This window comes from Myotis davidii, unplaced genomic scaffold, assembly GCF_000327345.1.
Source record: "Myotis davidii unplaced genomic scaffold, ASM32734v1 scaffold240, whole genome shotgun sequence".
NCBI lineage: Eukaryota > Metazoa > Chordata > Mammalia > Chiroptera > Vespertilionidae > Myotis > Myotis davidii.
In genome coordinates, this window is record NW_006292334.1 from 548,754 (window position 1) to 569,001 (window position 20,248).

Here is a 20,248-nt window from a genome sequence, read left to right on the forward strand (position 1 = left end):
CTGTATCATATGTGCTCTGGGAATGTTGAAAAGAATTATAAAATAGTAGATGAAAAGGAGGGGGTTATTATTATTAGTGTTGAATTTTGATACTTGACTGTGGAGATCCATCTTTGCCCCCATATATCTCCTCTGCTTTGTCTCATGGACCAAAGTGTGATCTAGGAGATGCCCTGATAAAATTCATATTTGGAAGTGGTACTTTCAATTTATCATAGATCATGGCTCTTCTTTCCCCTTGAGGGAATAAAATTTAGAACTGTCCAAGTTTGATCATAGAAGAGGAAAGGATCAGGGAAAGTGAAACTCCTAGGGATATGTGACATCTTCCTGTAGGGTTTGAAGCAGTCAGGAGGCAGCATGAAAATGGGTGTGAGGTGGTAAGTACAAGAGGTAGGAGGGTAAGGAGGTGAGGGGATGGGTTTGGGACATGCAGTAAGGGGAGGAGTGCAAGGATACTGAAGACAGTGTGATCCATTCCTTTGCTTAGAGCAAATTCAGACTCATGGGTAACTGAGGCCTTGCATGGTGCATCCAAAGGTGATTCCTCCAGAAAGTAGACCCTCCTGTTTTGTGACTTGAGGCTGGGAGAGAGATTTCCTAAGAAAGCATCATGGTATGTAGGTATTTTAGCTCAGAGCCTGAGTGACTGCATTTCCCTTTCCTTTCAAATATTACTCCTGTATAATATATGTCATCATACATATTATTATGTGTGAGTCCTTTTTATCAACTGAATTTTAAAATGACTATTACTAGAAAAGATTTCAACTGTTTCTTAGTCTTAGAAAGTTATGGTAGGACATAAATTATTGATAGTTTCTGTTATATTATTATCTGGGTCACATCCTGGTCTATATTTGGAAGCTTATCTTTTTTTTTTTCTCTGCAGAAATACTGTCTGTGTTTCCAGAAACTGGGAGCCTTGGGGGAAAAACAGACATCACAATTACAGGAGACTTCTTTGACATCCCTGCCCAGGTCACCATTGCAGGTACCTAAGTTGAAATGGCTGAAAATAGTTCACAGTTTTAAATGCTGTAGGAGGTTATGTGTCTCTTAGGGCATGGAGAGGGTATGGGGGAAGCAACCTTTGTCTCTTCTGACTCATCGTGCCACCCCGCTCTCATATTATACCTGTGTTTGGTTGAGATCATGGTCCTGCAGCTCTGCTACACGTAACAGGAATAGGATGTCCTCAGACACACTCACAATTCATGGGCAATTCCCTCGGGTGTCCCCATCTTGGGAGTGAAGGGAAGGAAAAAGTATAGCTGCCTCTTCACAAAGGTCTGCACCTACTCATAGGCAACCCCTTCCCTTCTCCCTACTTAGCCCTCTCTGTGTGGACAGGCTGGAGTGGGCAGGAAATTGCTCTGCAGATTGTTCTGGAATGCCCTATGGCAAACCCTTTTGTGGAACCTATCTAGAACCTTTAGTTATGCCAGGTGGATGCTCCTCTAGGTGGTGACACCAAGATGCAGGAAAATGCCCTTACACTCTCACGTCACACATACCTCCCCAAGCTCAGCTGAGGGGTCAGTACACCCTCAGTGGATGGCACTGCGTTGCTTTCTTTTGGATTTTTATAAGCTGCCCTGTGCTCTACTGCCCTGTAGTGTCCCTTTACCGGCCTCCTTCAGTGCGGGTGACAGGTTTTGATATACTATTTACATTCAGCTCTGTGCCTTAGAATAGGAGCCTGGCTACTTCAGTGTGGTCCTGTGGTCTTGCCATCAAATTCTGTGTCTCTGTCTCTCTATATATCCACATCTATACCTATATCTAATTTTAAAAATTCTCCTCAGGCATTCCATGTGATGTTAGACACGTGTCTCCCACGAGGATTGCATGCACCACTAGGGCCCCGGGAGAAGGTGCAAGGCTCACTGCTCCTCAGGCAGGTAAGGAGGCCACCAGGGCTGGTCAGTGACCTTCGGTTACATTTTAACCAGGATGGGCTTGGAAGTAGGAATGAAAGTGTTGGCGTTCTGTCTCAGCTTTTGACTGGTTAGCTCAGTGAGCTCTGGGTCCATGATAGCACCATCAGGGCTTTCCTCTCAGAGTGGCTCTTAGCTTTATTCAGATGCTCATCAACATTGCACTCCTGGCCCCAGCCAGATGGACGGCTAATGGGGTTCAGTGGATGATCCCAAAAGTATAACTGCAATCAAGCCATTGTTATCCGGGAGCATTAGAGCACCCTCATAACAGCAGCATCAGAAAAGGCCAGAGAGTGGGGCACGGTGGGGTGCACTTAAATGGTGTTTCTTCTCTGAGGCACCTGCCTGCGACTTTGAAAGGCTGTGCTGTGCCATTGCCACCAATTTATGGTTGAAATGGGCAGAAATGGAGAAGGCGAGGTCCCACCTGTCCTCCTCTGTTTAAAGCAGGGGTCCTCAAACTACGGCCCACGGGCCACATGCGGCCCGCCAAAAACATTAATCCGGCCCGCCGGGTGTTTTTGCCGCCACTGCCTGTCCTGCTTAGCAGCCGACTCGTCCCGGGCCTGCAGTGTACATGTGTGGAATGTCTGAGGGACAGTGAACTGGCCCCCTGTTTAAAAAGTTTGAGGACCTCTGGTTTAAAGCTTCCACCTCATGGCTACAAGTGGAAAGCACACAACTGGGGCACTTTTCTGGGAAGCATTAGGACTGGAGGCTCAAGTGTAGCTAGGGATGGGGGCAGCTGGTGTCTTACGCAGCCCGGAATGGCAAGCTGCCGCCTGTATTCCTCACCTGCCCTGCATGGGCTGACTTCCTGGTTAAACTCCAGGCAGTGAACTCACTTCCAGCATCTCAGCCTTTAGAAGGCGGAAGGTGGAGAACCTTTCTAAAGAAAGGCCCTTTGGGTGAGAAAATGCATGCAAAGCTTTGGCTGGGGCCTTCTCCAGGTCCCAGATCTGCAGTTTGTACTCAGGGAAAGCTCCCACTCAAGGAAACCACTGAAGCAGGTGCTGGAGAGAATGTGTCCTTTGTCAGGAAATGGAGAACTGTACCCTCTTTGAGGGGTTCCTGCCTTAGCCACTTGGGTAATGGTAGGATAATTTCCTGAATGCAGCTGTTCTTGAGGATCAACAGTGCCCTTTATGAAGATGCTTAGAAGTTTCTTCTGTGGAAGTAGAGCAGACTATTATGTAATGCAGCGGTTCTCAATGGTCCGCAGGGGACATTTGGTAATGCCTGGCAGTTACAACTGGGAAGGTGGTGGTGGTGCTACTGGCCTCTAGTGGCTGGAGTCCAGAGGTGCCACTAAACATCCTTCAATGCACAGGACTGCCTACACACTCAGTTATCCAGCCCAAAGTGCCGAGGTTGAGAAACCTCAAGGAATATATCAAAATATGCTCTTATTTTTCTACTTATTCCTTATCATTTCCCCTTTTAAGGATTAATGAGGAGTAATAGTAGTTTAAAATAATAATTACTGTCACTGTCCTTTATTGAGTACTCAGTATATTTTAGACTCTTTTTGTATATAGTTCAAGCACTCTTAGTCTTTTTTTTGGCCAGAATTGTCAATTTACCCAGTTTCCCCCAAGCTTTATTAAGATATAATTGACATATAACTCAAGCTTCATTAGTCTTTTCTGCACTATTTCTATTTATTATTGGTCCCATCCATGAGAAAATGGAGGCATCAAGCAGTTTGCTCAAAGCTGCACATTTAATAGGTGGCAGAGCTGGCATCTGAACCCACAAATATGTGATTCCCAAGCCTTTACCCTCAATCCAAGTTTGTATCCAATATTGATTACACATGGGCCTTTGGTCTTAGGGTTCGCTTAAAATAAAACACAAATTAATGAGTACAACATCATTGAAAATGTCTCTTAATAGCTGCATGTCACATGATTTGTTCTATGTGCAGATTCACAAACTGAGGCCATGACATGAGAAAAATGTAAGGGTTGCCAGTTTTCTGAGGAATAAAAGGATCTCAGGGAATACAACTCCCAAGCTGGATTGGACATTAAAAGATACTGAATCCACTCCTCAACAGTCAGGTCCCAAGTACACGATCACCTCTTCCCCTTTACTCCACCCCAGTTTGCTCGTTTACATTTTCTCTAGGACTCGGGCCTCTTCTCCAGACACTCTCATTAAAAAAGACTCCCTACTCTTTTCTGATCCTCTAAAAGTATTTCCCCTTACCGTTCCTCATCCACCCTCTCTCCAAGAGGCGAAATCCCACCCCAAGCAGTATTTACTGCTTTGCAGAATATTAGTATCACCTATAGGACCTCTTCCATGCCCTTCCCACCTGGGTCTCAGTTGACTCACCTTTCTAGTTAGTACCTGGATCATCTTGACTCTCTTGTATGCAGTAAAGTAGTTCCTCAGTTTGGGTGTTTATGAAGTATACCTGTCTTCCAGGCAACCGGGGGCTTCTTTTTGAGGTTGGAGATGCTGCTGAGGGCTTAGACCTGACCGAAGCCACCCCTGGGTACAGGCGGCAGATTGTCCCTAACGCCAGTTCTCCATTTGGATTTTGGTCAAGGGAAGGGCAACCTTTCAGGTATGTTGTAGGAAAAGTGAGAGTCCGTGTCGAAAGCATCTTTAGGAGACAGATAAGTAAGCTATGAGGTTTCCAGGATAAAATTTATAATGTCCACCAATTTCACAACAGAGTTTGATCATTGTTATTTACTGGTGTTGGTCATACTAATGTACCGCAAGTCTTTTATAGGTGCATGCTAAATTTAAAGAAATATATTTTTATTGATTTCAGAGAGGAAGGGAGAGGGAGAGAGAAATAGAAACATCGGTGATGAGAGAGAATCATTGATCAACTACCTCCTGCACGTCCCCACACCAGGGATCGAGCCCACAACCTGGGTATGTACCCTGACTGGGCATCGAACCATGACCTCCTGGTTCATAGGTTGATGCTCAACCACTGAGCAACACAGCCTGGGCAGGTACATGCTAAATTTTGAATAATAGATAAATTTCATACTTGATAACTTAGTTTACAACTTGATTTGGAGATGACTATTAATTGACATATTGAGTTGAGTAGGCTAAGAGACTTAAGCGAGAGCAGGGTAAAATTTGCTGCGGGTACGTGGTTAAGACATGAAACTCACATTCAGATGATGCTGAAAAAAGATGCCAGCATTTTCCCATTGGTCATATGAGGGAGCAAAGGCTGGATGGAGCCTTAGGAGACATTGTTTTCAGGGGTAGTGACTGCAATGTGATTGTGGCTTTGAATCTTTTTAACCCCTGCAAGGATATTGCCAAAATTTCTGGTTCTCCAAAGTGGGCTTAAAAAATAAAAAATTGAGAATTTCTTAGACACACTGTTTCCTTAATGTACTCCCAATGTATATATAGAAGCATAGATCCTTACTATGTTATCCTTTACTCTTTTGAGAGAGGCTGGTCATGACCCTGAGTGTGAATTGGAGCCATTCTGTGAGCTCCTCCATTGTTAATTATCAATTTTCATTGTTAATTCAATTGTGGAATGAAAAGCTTTTTTCCTGTTCAGGGAATTTCAGACATTGAAGAAGCCAAGTAGGAGGGAAATCTGTGAACAGAATCGAGTTTCTGTTGTCCTGGAAGTCTTACTAACTAGGTATTTAACCACCAATATATGGGTTTTAAAGTAGCAATAATTTGTGGTCCTTTATGGCACCTAATTCATCTTTGTTATCCTTTTTGAGGCCCATCAATGATGTTCAAAGGAAACCTTTTAACTATAGTTAGTGTGTGGAGTGGTAAAGAGAGAGTCAAACCACCTCAAAAGACGACCTATAGGGTATGTCTCTTTAACTGCTATTTTGAGGAACCATAAACCAGAGAGTAACTCTTCTTTTATGTCATTAGTTTCTTTAAAATTCAAAAATGTGCCGAAATCGGTTTGGCTCATTGGATAGAGCGTCGGCTTGCGGACTGAAAGGTCCCAGGTTCGATTCCGGTCAAGGGCATGTACCTGGGCTGTGGGCACATCCCCAGTGGGAGATGTGCAGGAGGCAGCTGATCCATGTTTCTCTCTCATCGATGTTTCTGACTTTCTATCTCTCTCCCTTCCTCTCTGTAAAAAATCAATAAAATATATATTTAAAAAAATTCAAAAATGTTAAGAATTAGAATATTTATTAATTGATAAATTAATTATATTGACGGACCTTTAAAATAGTTATTTTCAAAACTATTTCAGAATATACTTTAATATATATATATATTTTATTGATTTCAAAGAGGAATGGAGAGGGAGAGAGAAACATCAATGATGAGAGAGAATCATTGATCTTCTGCCTCCTGCATGCCCCATACCAGGGTCAAGCCTGCAACCTGGGCAAATGCCCTGACCGGGAATTGAACTGTGACCTCCTGGTTCATAGGTTTATGCTCAACCACTGAACCATGCTGCCTGGGCTCAGAAAATATTCTTGATATTTATTGGGGTAGTGTAATAATTTTCTTATCCATATCTGTCTCTAATACTAGGTCACTAGAACTTATATTAAACATTGTAACATTGCTTGCAATCTGATGTATTCTAATTTGAGATCGCTAACATGTTCAATTGACTCTTCTCTGTGGACAGTAGCCTTTTTAATTGGGAAAAAAAGACTCTTTGCAGATATTGGGGTATCTGGTAAGCTCAGAGCAAATACTTTTGGTTTTGTGTGTGAAATATTACCTAATTAGTAAACCCCCAAACAATTGAAAACAATTTACTGACCACCTAGATTCAGTACTGTGAGTGTTAGAAGTCTAGAATAAGGTCATCGTCCTTGCGGAGTGACCACCCTTGTCATGCACATGTACAACCAAAGAGCAAGGCAAGATGGCATGCACTGAAATTCTTCAGTGTACCCACGTGTGTGTCCTGATCTTCTCATTCAGTTCACCTGATACATATTGAGTTATTGCCATGTCTCAGGTCTTCTAGGATCAATGACTTCATGAGACACAACACTGAGGAAGTATTTCAGAGTTAGTTTGCAGATAAGGAACTGTGGTCTCCAGTAGGTAAAGTGGTTTTTCTAATATTACACAATTATCAAGTGGCAGAACCAAGTTCTGAATTTTTCTGACTTCAAGGCCTATAATTTCTCCCTAAATTCACCTAAGCCACATTAGGGCTCATGTCCCTCTTTCCCCATGGGAATATGGTTTTTAAAAGGACACACCTGCATGTCAAACCCTACATAAACGAACACCTGTTTCTAGGAAGTTAATGGCTGCATGAGGGAGAGGAAATGGAGCGAAGTCCCTCTTGATATCTATCATTTTGGGCGATTTCAGGTCTATCACTTTACTCATAAAGAAATGCAGAGTGTCGTCTAGAAGTCAAGATTATTTGGGAGGAAACATTCTAGCTAATGTATGATTATCCCCATACACGGACAGCTGCACAGACTGAATGTAAGGTGGTTAATATGTGACTTCAGCCAGAGGGGTGATCTAATATAGCTTCTGACATATGAATATGCTAGAGATGGAGAAAAGGAACAAGGGTTCCAGATCAAGTCAGAGCAATTCCTGATCAGTGATCTCCCTTTCTTTCTAATAATAAGCATAATGTTTACTATTGATTGAGCTCCTATCAGGGACCAGACCCTGCACTGCTGCGTGAGGTAGGTTCTCAGTGAAGCCTCCAGACAGCCTGATGCTGGGGCTTCCACTTTCCCAAAGAGGATGTGACCGCAGGGGAGCTGTGGCTGGTGTGAAAGGATGGGTTGAAATATTGAGACTAGTTGGGCGCCACAGCTGTTTCCAGAGTACAGTGGCCAATCCTGTGGCACAGAAGTCAAGTGTTTCCTCCTTTATTACCATAAAGAAGAACAAAGTACCGGCGGAACCACTCGCTGGATCAGTGATTCGGGCCTTGGTTGCTTTCGCTTGACTCTGTGTTCCTCTGTGTTACAGAGCACGGCTCAGCGGGTTCTTTGTGGCCCCAGAAACAAATAATTACACTTTCTGGATCCAGGCGGACAGCCAAGCTTCCCTGCATTTCAGTCTGTCAGAGGATCCTAGGACCAAGGTATTCGCCTTCTTCTCATTTTCTTTTTCCTGTCCCCAGTCCTTCACTCATAAAAAAAAAATAAAAAATCTAAAACTAAAACTCCCATGTTCTACAAATAGTTGTAACACACCATTAGGCAAATATAGAATCTTTTTAATGGGGACGGAGGGGATCATTAGAAACGTTTTTAATTGAGATATAATTGACATGCTTTTAATTGTTGAAAACAAATTTGGTTGAATGTGTTGGCATCTACTGTTTATTGAGCACTTACGGTAGGCTGGGCATTATGCTACATTTTTTATATGCCTTGTCTGTAATTTTCACAGCATTTCTGTGAGCTATGCCTATTTATTTCTATTTTGCAGATAAGGAAATTGGGATTTAGAAGGGTTGTATGGTCAATCCAGGGCCACTTGGGATCATAAGAGCCATATTTAGGATTCAAACCCCGATTTTTTCTGACTCCAAAGTTTGCGCCTTGCCCCCTAATTTTGGGTAGGGATATAATCAGTCTTCTGTAGGAATTTCCCCATCAGTTTTGAAGGATAAGAAAAGTTGATTTTAACCAATAGCCAAATTCACTAGTGCTATTGATAAGGAACCAAAAGATCTCTTTTCAAGTTATTAATATGCTTCTATTAAATTAAGCATATTAATTGCTAGTTGGCTAGAGGAACATTATAGATTTTGATGTGATCATTCCTTCTACATTTCTTTTTTAAAAAATATATTTTATTGATTTTTTACAGAGAGGAAGGGAGAGAGATAGAGAGTTAGAAACATCGATCAGCTGCCTCCTGCACATCTCCCACTGGGGATGTGCCCGCAACCCAGGTACATGCCCTTGAACGGAATCGAACCTGGGACCTTTCAGTCTGCAGGCCGACGCTCTATCCACCGAGCCAAACCGTTTCAGCCCTTCTACATTTCTTGAAGGGCTTGGTAGTGCTTTATCCGCAGCATCACCTAAACGAAGGGTCTCAGACTGGCTGTTCCTGCTCTAAAGGTGGCCCATGCAGCCTCTCTTCAATACTGTTCAATTAAGAAAAAGAGGGGGAAGGAGGAGTCAGGAGCATAAACAGTCACAAGCCTCACTGTGAGTTGGCTAACTAGTTGGAAAAGGCAGACCAGTCCTCAGGTCCTTGTTAATAGCTGTCCAGACATTTGCTGTTGGAGAAGGAAATACTCAGAAGCTCCACAGTGCTGATCGTGATATGTTTATTGGGTCACAGGTGAAGGTGGCCTCCATCAGGGTGGGCACTGCTGACTGGTTTGACTCCTGGGAGAATGGGAATGATGAAGGCACCTGGCAGCGGAAGTCCCCCAAGTTGGAGCTGCTCAGGGGAGCCAGGTACTACCTGGAGGCAGAGCAGTGTGGGAAAGCCCCCAGCAGGGGCATGAGAATTGGTGTCCAGATCCACAACACCTGGCTGAATCCGGATGTGGTCAGCACCTACCTGCGGGAGAAGCATCAGATCCGAATCCGCGCTCGGAGACTTCCGGAGATCCAGGTCTGCATCCCTTCCCCGTCCCATGGACTTAGGGTCAGGGCCTGAGTTCCGGAAGAGATATAATGTTGCCTAGTGGGAGGATCACTGCCTGGGAGCAGAAAATTTGAGTTGTAATTAACCACTCTGCTGCCAGAGAAAAAGGATATGTATCCAATAGGGTTGTGAGGACGTATAAAAAAATGCAAAGTCTTGTTATTGAGATGACTTTATTCATGGACTTAGTTTCAGGAATTTAAGGTCCAGATAAATATTCTTTTGGAAACTTACTCCTTAGAGAAGAGATGAGGTCCTCTGAACACCCACACCCACACCCACGTGTGCACACTAAAGCATGTGCACCCGAGATTTCATGGCCTTTTGACTGTGTTTTCCCTATTGGCTGTGTTTTCTAAGTCTACTTTGTAAAGGTCAAGGCCTTTGGGTCTCTCAGTTGTGCCCTATACTTTCATTGAATAATTTTGGTGTATTTTTGTTGTTCACTTTTTGGTGTACCAGGATGAGTCACTATGGGCTCTGCTTTTTCAGCTTACACTCTAGTCGGAAAAAAAACACCACATGTATATAAATAGCCACAAGAAAATAAATAAAGTCACAAGTGATATACGCAGTTAAAAATAACAAGTGATATAGGATGATAGGTCTTACTCCATAATGAAAGTGTAAGGTGCCTGGCAGGGAATGTATTGGATGCCACGCCGAGATGGAGTAAGCCTCTGAGAGTGTGACATGCCATGTGGCTGCTTCTGCCTGCCAGGCCCCTGGGAGAGAGAGAGTGCTTGGGGAGAAGAGAGGAAAGCGGGCCATTCAGGGGCAATGTGTGTGTGGAGAGAGGGAGTAGCAAAGATAAATTGGTAGACAGACATGCACATTATTCCAAGGCAAGTTTTCATTAGGAGATAACACTTGTGTTCTCCAGTTATTTCTAGATGATAGTTTAAAAATGGAAATTTTAATAAGAAATAGCAAGCCAAGAAGTATGTTCTTAGATGACCTCTGTGGCTTGATTAGCACATGTCAGTAAGTCCTGTTACTCTTGACTTTTTAGGTGCTAACTGTGTCTGGAAGTGGGAACTTCTTCCTTACTTGGGACAATGTCTCTAGCCAGCCTATCCCTGCAAATGCCACAGCCCGTCAGGTGGGAACCTCCTTCAAACACGGAGAGGTGGGGGAGCCAGGGGTGGTCGTTATGTCCATGGTAAAAACTCCTGGTAGCTTTTCTTTTCTACAGATTCAAACTGCCATTGAAGAGTTACTTGCAGTCAAATGCCAGCTGGAACCCTTTTCGGCTAACATCCTACTTCGCGTTGGATTTGAAGAAGGTGCTGTCCCTGGCTTGACAAATTGTGACCCTCTTCTCCATCATTCTCTGTCTCTCCCTCTCCCCACCTCTCTCTGTCTCCTTCTCTCTCTTTCTCGTAAAATGGGAACAATCTTCATTTCCTCTCCAAGGTGCTAATAGAGTCAAGGAAGATACAGAAACTGGATTTGGACACCGAGCGGCCAAAGGAGTGGCTGCTTTCTTGGGAGGGAGCTGCTTGGTGTGGTGTCCTCCTGAGCTGTCTGACGAGAAGCCAGGGAGTCAGAGTTAAGGATCACAGTGGGAAAAGACTTGCAAAAGATATAGGTGGGAAGTGGCAAGACAGTACAAATCTTGTTTAATTTAAATTGCATCTTGAGTAAAGGAATTATTACATAAAACAGTAGTCTTAACAAATTATGAAAATTAAATGGTTTATTTTAATGTTGGAAGAGCAGCATGAAGGGTATACAGGAACTCTGTACTATTTTTGCATCTTTTCTCTAAGTATAAAAGTATCTATCTATATAAAACCCAAATATGCAAACCGACCAAATGGTGGAATGACTGGCAGAATGACCAGTCGCTATGATGTGCACAGACCACCAGAGGGAAGACGCTCAATGCAGGAGCTGCCTCCAGCCCATGGAGCCAGTGAGTGGGCGGTGCCAGGCCAGCCAAGGCGGGTGCAAGCGCGGGCCCCTGATTGCCCCACCGGTCACCCCACAGATCGGCCCTGATCACCGGCCAGGCCTAGGGACCCTACAATTGATACTCCTTATCTTTTTACTTCTCAACAATTTTCCATGTCATGGTACACATGGAAATGGTAGTCCCCCTTTATGCAAACCCCCAGGGAGTACATGAAACCTTGGATATACTATGTTTTTTTCCTATACATACATACATACATACCTCTGATAAAGTTTATAAATTCAGCAAGGAAGAGATTAACAGCCATAACTAATAATAAAATAGAACAGTTATAACAACATACTATAATGAAAGTTATGGGAATGTGGCGTGTCTCTCTCTCTCTCTCTCTCTCTCTCTCTCAAAATATCTTATACTGTACTCACCCTTATTCTTTTTTTTTGTAATGATGCAAGATGATACAATGCCTAGGTGATGAGATGAAGGGCGGTGAATAATGTATGCATTATGACAGAACATTAGGCTCCTGTTGACCGTATTGATACTTTACTTAGCAATCGCTTTCCGGCTTCTCTTTGGCGTATCGGAATGACCAGCATCACTACTCCTGCACTTTGGGCCGTTATTAAGAAAAACAGGGTTACTTGAACACAAGCACTGGGATCTGAGAACCCAGAGAGCTACTAAGTGACTGCCGGTGGGGAGCATCTAAGCTAGGGACTGTGTGAGATTTCATCATGCTATTCAGAGCGGCGTACAATCAAAAACCTATGAGTTGTTTATTTCTGGAATTTTCAATTTAATATATTTGGACCACGGTTGACTGCTGGTAACTGAAACTGTGGAAGTGAAACCAGAGTAAGGGGGCACTACGTATATTTTTGATGCTCTAGGGGTGACAGAATGGATTTTTCATAGCTGGAGCCTGCAAACGGGGGGCTGCAGGGCACCCTAAGCCCTGCCCAGCTCACCCGAGGGCTGGGGGACCAATATCCTGGGGAACCCATAGCTCATGCCCTGCATACATGTTGGGAAGTTCTGTCTTTTTAACATCTACCCTGTCTTTTCATTTTATTTGAACTGCATGCAGGCCCAGAAGGTTCCAGCTTTGATGGGGACCTCACCAGTGGGACAGAGCCCTTCTGTGGGAGGTTCAGCCTCTGTCGGCCTCGACACCTTGTCCTCACACCCCCTGCTGCCCAGCGGGGCTACCGGCTGGACCAGTACACACAGGTACGGAGCAGCCCTCATGCTTCCAGCAAAGCATTGGTCTTACTCTCGGGGGTTGAGATGGAGAAACAGACGCACAAACGAGTGATTGCTGTGTTTGCTGTGATTTGCCTAACACGTTTCGGGCTGAGCTTCTCGGTTTCTTAAATGCTGTTCCAGGTGTGAACAGATGCCTCCAGTCCTCCATTAGCTACTTGTTACATAGAAACGCCTTTGTGTTTGTGGGAGACCTATGGGAATTTTTATATGCTTTGTACAGGGGTGGGCAAAAGTCGGTTTACCGTTGTGATTATGCCAAACAGAAAGTTTATTCTTGTATTATTTATTGATTATTGTATTCGTTTCCATAATAACAACTCTAAACTGACTTTGGCCCCCACCCCCCCCCACCTGAGTCCCCTTTATTTTCTTTGCTTTTTAGGTATCAGGGCAGATCTGTAATCAGACTTTCTGGTTTTGAATTCTGACTCTATACCCTTGTGCCCTCAACGTCTTATTTTTCACATCTGAAAAATGGGTAATAATGTTGTCTCTCTCTCAGGATTTGGGGGAAGATTAAATGAGGTAATCCACTGAAGTACCTGTGCAGTGGTTAGGACTCAGCAGAGGCTAGCTATTGTTTTTTTTATTATAGTTATTATTATTGATGCATTGACTGACCCATTTCTTGAATCCCTCATACATCCTTTGTGTCAGTGGCTCTGCAGTTCTTCAAATGAAGCCCATTTGCCCTGTGGGAACCAGGGTGAGCCTTGCTGGGGCAGCTGAGCTCATGGCAGTGGTTTTGTCCTGGCCTAGTTGAATGCAGGGGGAACAGGACTGAATGGTTCAGGTTGGGGCACCACCCATCTCTCAGAAGCACTTCCCACACAGCAGAGGCTCCCAGTGGGCATAATTTTGCCTCCTAGGGGAGAGTTGGCAATTTATGAGGACATTTCTGGTTGCCACAACTGGGTCATTGCTACTGGCATCCACTGGATAGATCTCAGCAATGTTGCTAAATGTGTACATTGTGTAGACTAGACCCCTCACAGAAAAAAAAATCCAATCCAAAATGTCAATAGTGCTGAAGTAAAAAAATTCTGCTCTAAAGACTTTTTGAGCCAAATAATTTTACTTAACTCAGAGTTAGAAACCAAGGATGCTGGGGAGTTAGAGTCAAGGAACTGCAGCTCAGAGAGGTTAAGTGACTTGCTCAAGGTTGCACAGGTAACCGGGTCAGAACAGGGGTTTTCTAATAGAGAGCCTTTAAAATTGTCATTGCCAAACACAGTGCACTTAATAACTTTTTTGGAAAATAACAATTTACTCTAAATGATTTGTCTCTCCTGCTAGACTAGTGAGTTCCGGGAGGGCAGGAACTGGGCTGACTCTCTCACAGCGTGAGGCAGGGTTCTAGAGAGGTAGACTCACCTCACCACACATTGTCTGAATGGCTGCTTCCTGCACTGATGGAGCTGAAGCACTTCTCTGGTGTCCACAGCTGTGCATGGCATACAAAGGCCACATGAATAAGACCCTGAAGGTGACCGTGTCTTTCACAATCGATCTTCAAAACATCATTAAGAACATCACCTGTGACTGGAGTCTCATCGGAACCAGTCCCGAAAGGTAGATAACCTGAAGGGAGTTGTGGGAATTCTGCCAACTGGGATGATTAACTCTCTCGGGGACAGTGCCTCAGATACGAGCTAACTTGGGGCTCTGAACACAGATGTGGAAAAAATGGAGCCTGGAGAAGTTTGATGTAAAAACAGTTAGTTGTGAGGAATATAACCTTTCTAGAAGGAGTCTGACATTTCTCATAGAGTCACAGAACATAGTATTTGGAAGAGGCTTTAGAAAATATTCCTTGACATTACCGATGAGAAAAATGGGTTGGTGATTCACCCCATTTGGTGATTCACCAAAATTTGGCAAGTGAACAAGATTCTGGAATAAAATTCAAGCATCTTGATGCCTTGACTCAGTGCCTGTCCAATGGGCCGGACCCCAGCAGCAAGCTGACCTACCGGTCGGAGTGTCTGTCCCCTGGTGGTCAGTGCACATCATAGTGAGCAGTTGAGCGGCGTTAGCATATCATTAGCATATTACACTTTGGTTGAATGGCTGACAGGTTGACCAGATACTTAGCATATTAGCCTTTTATTATATAGGATTTGAAAAAGACTCCATGTGAGGAATGAATGATTGCCTTAAAATGGGATTCACTAATGTGATAGCACAAGTTCAGCTTAACAGCCTGCTTTGGATGTTATACCCAAAGCACACAAGACTGTTTGGGTGCTGGGGGTTCACGGGGTCCCTCTCCTGGCTACACAGTCCTCAGACCCCCTGGTTGGAGAACGAGGGCTCTAATGGGAGGGGACTGTGGATGCACAGGAACAGGCCCATTTCTGCGGTGTACTTGTTTTTCAGCTGGCGATTCACTTGCACTAACCTCTGGAAGACTTGTGTGCATTGCTCCACGCATCTCCAGAGGCCTCTGGCAAACTCCCCAGTGCTGGTTCATCGAATTGACCTCTTCCCTCTGGCTCTGGAGACGGGAGTGTTCTGTGTGGATGAAGTTATTATTGCAGACACAAACCTAACAGGTGATCATCGAATCCACTCTCTTCCATGGACCTGTCCGTCAAAGGCTGACCTTAAACTTTTCTGCTAGGGGCTGCTGTTATTTTAATGAAGAGGGAACAGGTGATTCTCCATCTTGCCTGCCTTTTTCTAGAGAGAAGATGGGGTTGGTATTGTGTGCCCTTAGCCCCTATATTTCTCCAGCTGGCTCCTCTTTTTTCCTATTCCCTGCAATGCTTGCTCCTGCTTCTGGTGGTTGTGCTGTTGCCCTGATTTTACTCCTTCCTTGCTGAGAAGCCTTGGTTTCCTCATCCATAAAATGGTCATATTGAGGTCCCTGCCTCATTGGATTAACTGCAAAGATTAACTGAAGTGTAATGGAAAGTACTCATCACAGGTCCTGACCATAGTAAGTGCTCAATAAACATGAGCAATTATTATTACTTATTAACATCATTATTACTGTTAATAAGAAGTCCAGAAGGATTTCTTGATCTCTCTTTCAGTTAATATCTGTCATACAAAGTGCTGGAAGAACACAGCAATATCTGGCCATATAAAGGGACTAGAGTTCTGATTTATGACAGACTCAGTGAGAGCTAGAGGGTGACCAGGCCCTCATGAGAATAGCCTTGTCTTGTCCTTCCTTCTGCCCACCTAGATTCCTCCCCCTTGTCAGTTAGGGTTCAGGCCGGGCCTATTTCTCCACCAAGTCCTTTGTCCTTCCTTAGGCACAGTGATCTCACTGGGCTTTGCTTGTCCACAAAGTGCTCACCAGGGGACTTTAGACTGGCCCCGGAGACTGCACACACAGGAGAAGGGAAGCCCCCAGCCAGGCAGATGGTGCCACTGCTCCCAGGGCCTCCAGGGTTCCAAGTTCTTTTTATTCTCCATTTCCCATCACCTCCTTGTGACTTTGGGGCTCAGCTTTCCTGCTTTAAGTAGCTTCTCTCACCCAGGAGAAGGGGAGGAAGCAGTCATTTACATTTGATTTACAAAATGTGCAAGTTTTCAGCCTTTTGCCTATAACATTGCAGAGCTGAGGGCAGGGGAACTTGGGACTGCATGTCAAAGGTCTCTCTTTTAGCCTTGAAATTACGTTGTATTTGAACTCATCAAAATTCTGCCTCTTACTTGTTTTAGTGGTTTCAGTGTTTTGAGGGCATCTGGGTCAAACTGTATCACTGCTTATTTTCAACCCTGCTTATGTTCTGGCACACAGAAAATAATATTCCGATGGTGTGCCTGGGTAACTGCCTGAATTCTTGGTGCCTAAGATACCGAGCTGGGCCTTTTGCGACCCTCAAGTGCTGCCCAGATTCCTAGAGGCTGAGGGTCTCAATATTTCAGACACTTGAACTCCGTGATAGGGAAACTCAGGATTAGATAATAGTTTCCTTTCCCTTTTTTTCTCTCTTCTCCTTTAAATGCTATCTTATACCTACAAACCTTCAAAGTGCAAGATCCAGAGCACTTTCTCATTGCCCCCACCTCTCTGCCACCAAATGCTCCGCTATCTGGATCCATCCTAGGAGTGAGGTGAGGAGGGAAGCAGAGAGGAAGAGGGCGGAGACAAGAAAGAACATGGGTGGCTTGGGTAAAACCATGTTTCCTGCTTTGGCTAGTTAGCCTGCTGGTAACAACTTTGCTTTGAGGATTTTTTAATGGCAACATAAACTTGATACAATTGGGCTCAATATTCAGAGTTAATTGTCCAACATTTATCTGATCAATTTAACATGATTATATTCTCCCATCTAAATGTCCTCTATGGAAGTTTTTCTCATCTAATGGTAGCTATCATTTATTTCTCATTTACTTCTTAGAACCCCATGAGGTGGTCCTAGTATTCGCACCCTATAGATGACAAAAGCAAAGCGAAGAGGGGCTGAATGTCTTGCTCCAAATCCATAGCCAGGACGTGGGCAACCCTGGGACCCTGAGATCATTGATACCAAAGCCAAAACTTCACTGACTCCATACCCAGCTGAGTGAATCCACATTTACTGAGCACCCACTCTGTGCCTGGTGCTGTGCTAAGCATCGGGCATGCAAGCATACTGCCTTTAAACTGTTTCCTGTCTCATTGTACTGTCTTGGGGAAGAAGCTATGTTTTACACAGCGCCTAGTAGGAGGGGAGGAGAATATTAAATTACATTGTGCTGGTCATTTAAATCTGCCATCTCACTAAACTCTCCCTGCTGTGCAGGCTGGTATATGTCATGATTCCCATTTTAGAAATGAGAAAATGTCTTCGGTTAGTTTGATTAGCCAAATGGTAATCCAAGAGAGGTGGAAAATCAGGATTTCAACAGTGGTCTGTCTCAAAGTGTGCACTTTTCCTGCCCATGTGCTGACTCTACACTGTGGATAAATAGTAGGTACCCCCAGTACGGGCCTCTTGTGTTCAATCTTCCTAAGGAGGATCTGCTGGGCATTCCCGGAGTTGCCAGGGAAAAGAGAGGAGGAAAGGGCGGCCATCCACACTGTAATAGATTACCTGTGTGAGGGTCCTCCTGTGGCACAGGGAGTGATGTTTGGCTTATGTCTCCTTGAGCTTTCCTGTGAAATCAGACTCTGTCTCCTTACACCATGACCTTGCAATTTTTGGTTGCTACTAAACTCCTGCCTCTTCCCACTGTGCTCTGCATCCAGCAGAGGGCGGGAATCTCAGCTGTGAGTGTGTGCTGAGATCTAAGGAACTCAGCATCTCCAGCGGGGCCTTTCCTCGCAGCTGGTCTTCCACCTTGAGTTACTTGATAATAATTGGATTGTTGCTCTCCAGTTTCTCAGGCTGATTCTGGAACAGCTCGCCCAGGCGGGAATCTGGTGGAATCACTCTCTGTGGTGGGATCCCCTCCAGTCTACAATGTAACCTCCTGGTTGGCAGGGTGTGGCTCAGAGCTCCCGCTCCTCACTGCAAGGTAGGGAGTTGTCTTTGTTCACCGGTCGCTCCTTAGGAATGCTAGTTGGTCCTGGAGGACACAAAGGTGGGACTTTTATTAGGAAAAGTCACCCATCTTGTTGCTTAAAGCAATGCTTCTTAGTCTTAAGAATGCAGTATCAGACACCTGGAGGTCTTGTTAAAACGTAAGTCACTGAGCCCTAACCCCACCATCTTTAATTCACTGGGTATCGGGCAGGGTCTGAGAATTTGCATTCTCAGTGGGTTCCCAGGCAATGCTGATTTTACTGGTCTGGGGACTACACTTCAAGAACTAGTTCCTAGAGAATTTGTTTAAAAGTAGTTGTATGTTTATGCTCTTCAGAGGCTCACATTGCCTCCATTTTCTGTTCACACCCCTCCTTCCATTTCTCATACATTAATATTATTGGAATTATTTGAGGCTAAATGCAAGTCTATAGGACAGTGGTTCTCAACCTTGGCTGCACATTAGAATCACCTGGGAATCTTTTAAAAATCGTGATTTCTGGGCCTCATCCTCCGGAAATTCTGTTTCTTTGTTATGGGGTGGGGCCACAACATTAGTAACAAAGAAACAGAATTTCCGGAAGATGAGGCCCAGAAATCAGGATTTTAAAAAGATTCCCAGGTGATTCTAATGTGCAGCCAAGGTTGAGAACCACTGCTATAGAACAAACACAGCTATTTTTAAGAACTCACCACCAGATGGCACTAGAGCCCCATACGCATCTCTTGTCTTGCACTAGTCAAACTTTCCAGTCAAATTTACAAAGCAGTAACTAAAGAGCCGGCTCTTCCTCTAAGCTCCTGGAACATGTGTAGGCTCTAGTTCATTCTTTTTGTTTTTATTTATTTTTTAATTTTATTGAATTTATTGGAGTGACTGGTTGGTTAATAAAACCATGCAGATTCCAAAACCCCAGTAGGACAGGAAGAATTGAGAAGCTCAGCCTTTACAATCCCCCTCTTTTCCCCATCTCTTTCTAATATGTTCCAAAATTAGTTCTCACACTTACACCATGCTTAAGACAGTGTATTAATGACAGGGGCAGTGATTGCCTTTGCTCTCCTCTTTCCTTGACGTGGTCCTCTGTGCAGGAAAGGAGTGAAATCCATCAACAGAATGAGAGTGCAAGCTCTTCGGTGGTGGGGAGGGAGCAGCCACACCCGCCAACCTGCAGTCCTGTGCCCCAAATATCACAGTTATTAACCCTGAGTCGGTAGGGCTAATTTAGATTGTTTTGAACAGGCCCACTCTTAGAGGGTCCTCACAACCTTACCTGCTGACTTTTCCTCAAGTCCCTTCACTCCTGGGAGCCTGCAGCCTGAGCAAGACAGGGTAGCCTTCAGTCTGGCCTCTCCTAGATTCATCTTCCAACACGCATAGTGTCACTTTGTCTGACTGCTTCAGTCTGGTTGTATGTACCCACGTCAGTATGTAAAACCGAATACTGTTATTGACAGAAATTAGATAGGTTTATTGTTGAAAATTGGGAATATATAGAAAAACACGTAGAAGATAAAAATCACTCTGTCTGCTCAGACATAACTTCTATTAACATATTGAATGCATATTCTGGCTACCTATTTCCTCCAGCCGTTTTTACATACATATATACATGTGTACTTTTAAACCTCTTATTAGGACCAAAAATAACATACTCTATTTGTAACATGCTCTTTTCACCTAATGGTATAACTTAAAATTTTCCTCATTTCATTAAACATTTCTCTAAAATACAGTTTTTAATGGGTGAATGGTATTCCATCTCATGGTGTGTCACAGTTCAGTCGACCCATTTTTATGGTATTCAGAGCAGCGTCAGGCAGTCGGTGTGTTTGTGTGCAGGTATTAGAGAAGAACTTGGTCAGCTGCAGCGGCCTGTGTTTCAGCTGCAGATACCGCATGGGGAAGTTTCGGTCACTGCCTGTGCATTTAACTATGCAAATGCGGTTGAGAATACCAAGTTCTCCCTCCACTCTGTGCTGGGGACCCCAGAGCCGTGGAGGCCAGTGTCATCCCTCTGGTACCTAGTGAAGGGGAAGGATGGACATTCTTAAAAAATCCTAAT

The 20,248-nt window shown here is 44.2% G+C and overlaps 1 protein-coding gene across 1 annotated transcript in view; it reads left to right on the top strand.

Annotated features, from left to right (window-relative positions):
• Nucleotides 1-20,248, top strand: part of PKHD1 (polycystic kidney and hepatic disease 1 (autosomal recessive)) — a 406,355-nt gene that overhangs the window by 23,552 nt on the left and 362,555 nt on the right. The window contains exons 12-22 of the mRNA XM_006765722.1: nt 893-994; nt 1,809-1,904; nt 4,377-4,518; nt 7,887-8,001; nt 9,219-9,497; nt 10,543-10,632; nt 10,726-10,816; nt 12,539-12,681; nt 14,162-14,289; nt 15,097-15,272; nt 18,036-18,174. Coding sequence (XP_006765785.1) covers nt 893-994; nt 1,809-1,904; nt 4,377-4,518; nt 7,887-8,001; nt 9,219-9,497; nt 10,543-10,632; nt 10,726-10,816; nt 12,539-12,681; nt 14,162-14,289; nt 15,097-15,272; nt 18,036-18,174 — 1,501 coding nt within the window. The remainder of the gene's footprint in view (nt 1-892; nt 995-1,808; nt 1,905-4,376; nt 4,519-7,886; nt 8,002-9,218; nt 9,498-10,542; nt 10,633-10,725; nt 10,817-12,538; nt 12,682-14,161; nt 14,290-15,096; nt 15,273-18,035; nt 18,175-20,248) is intronic.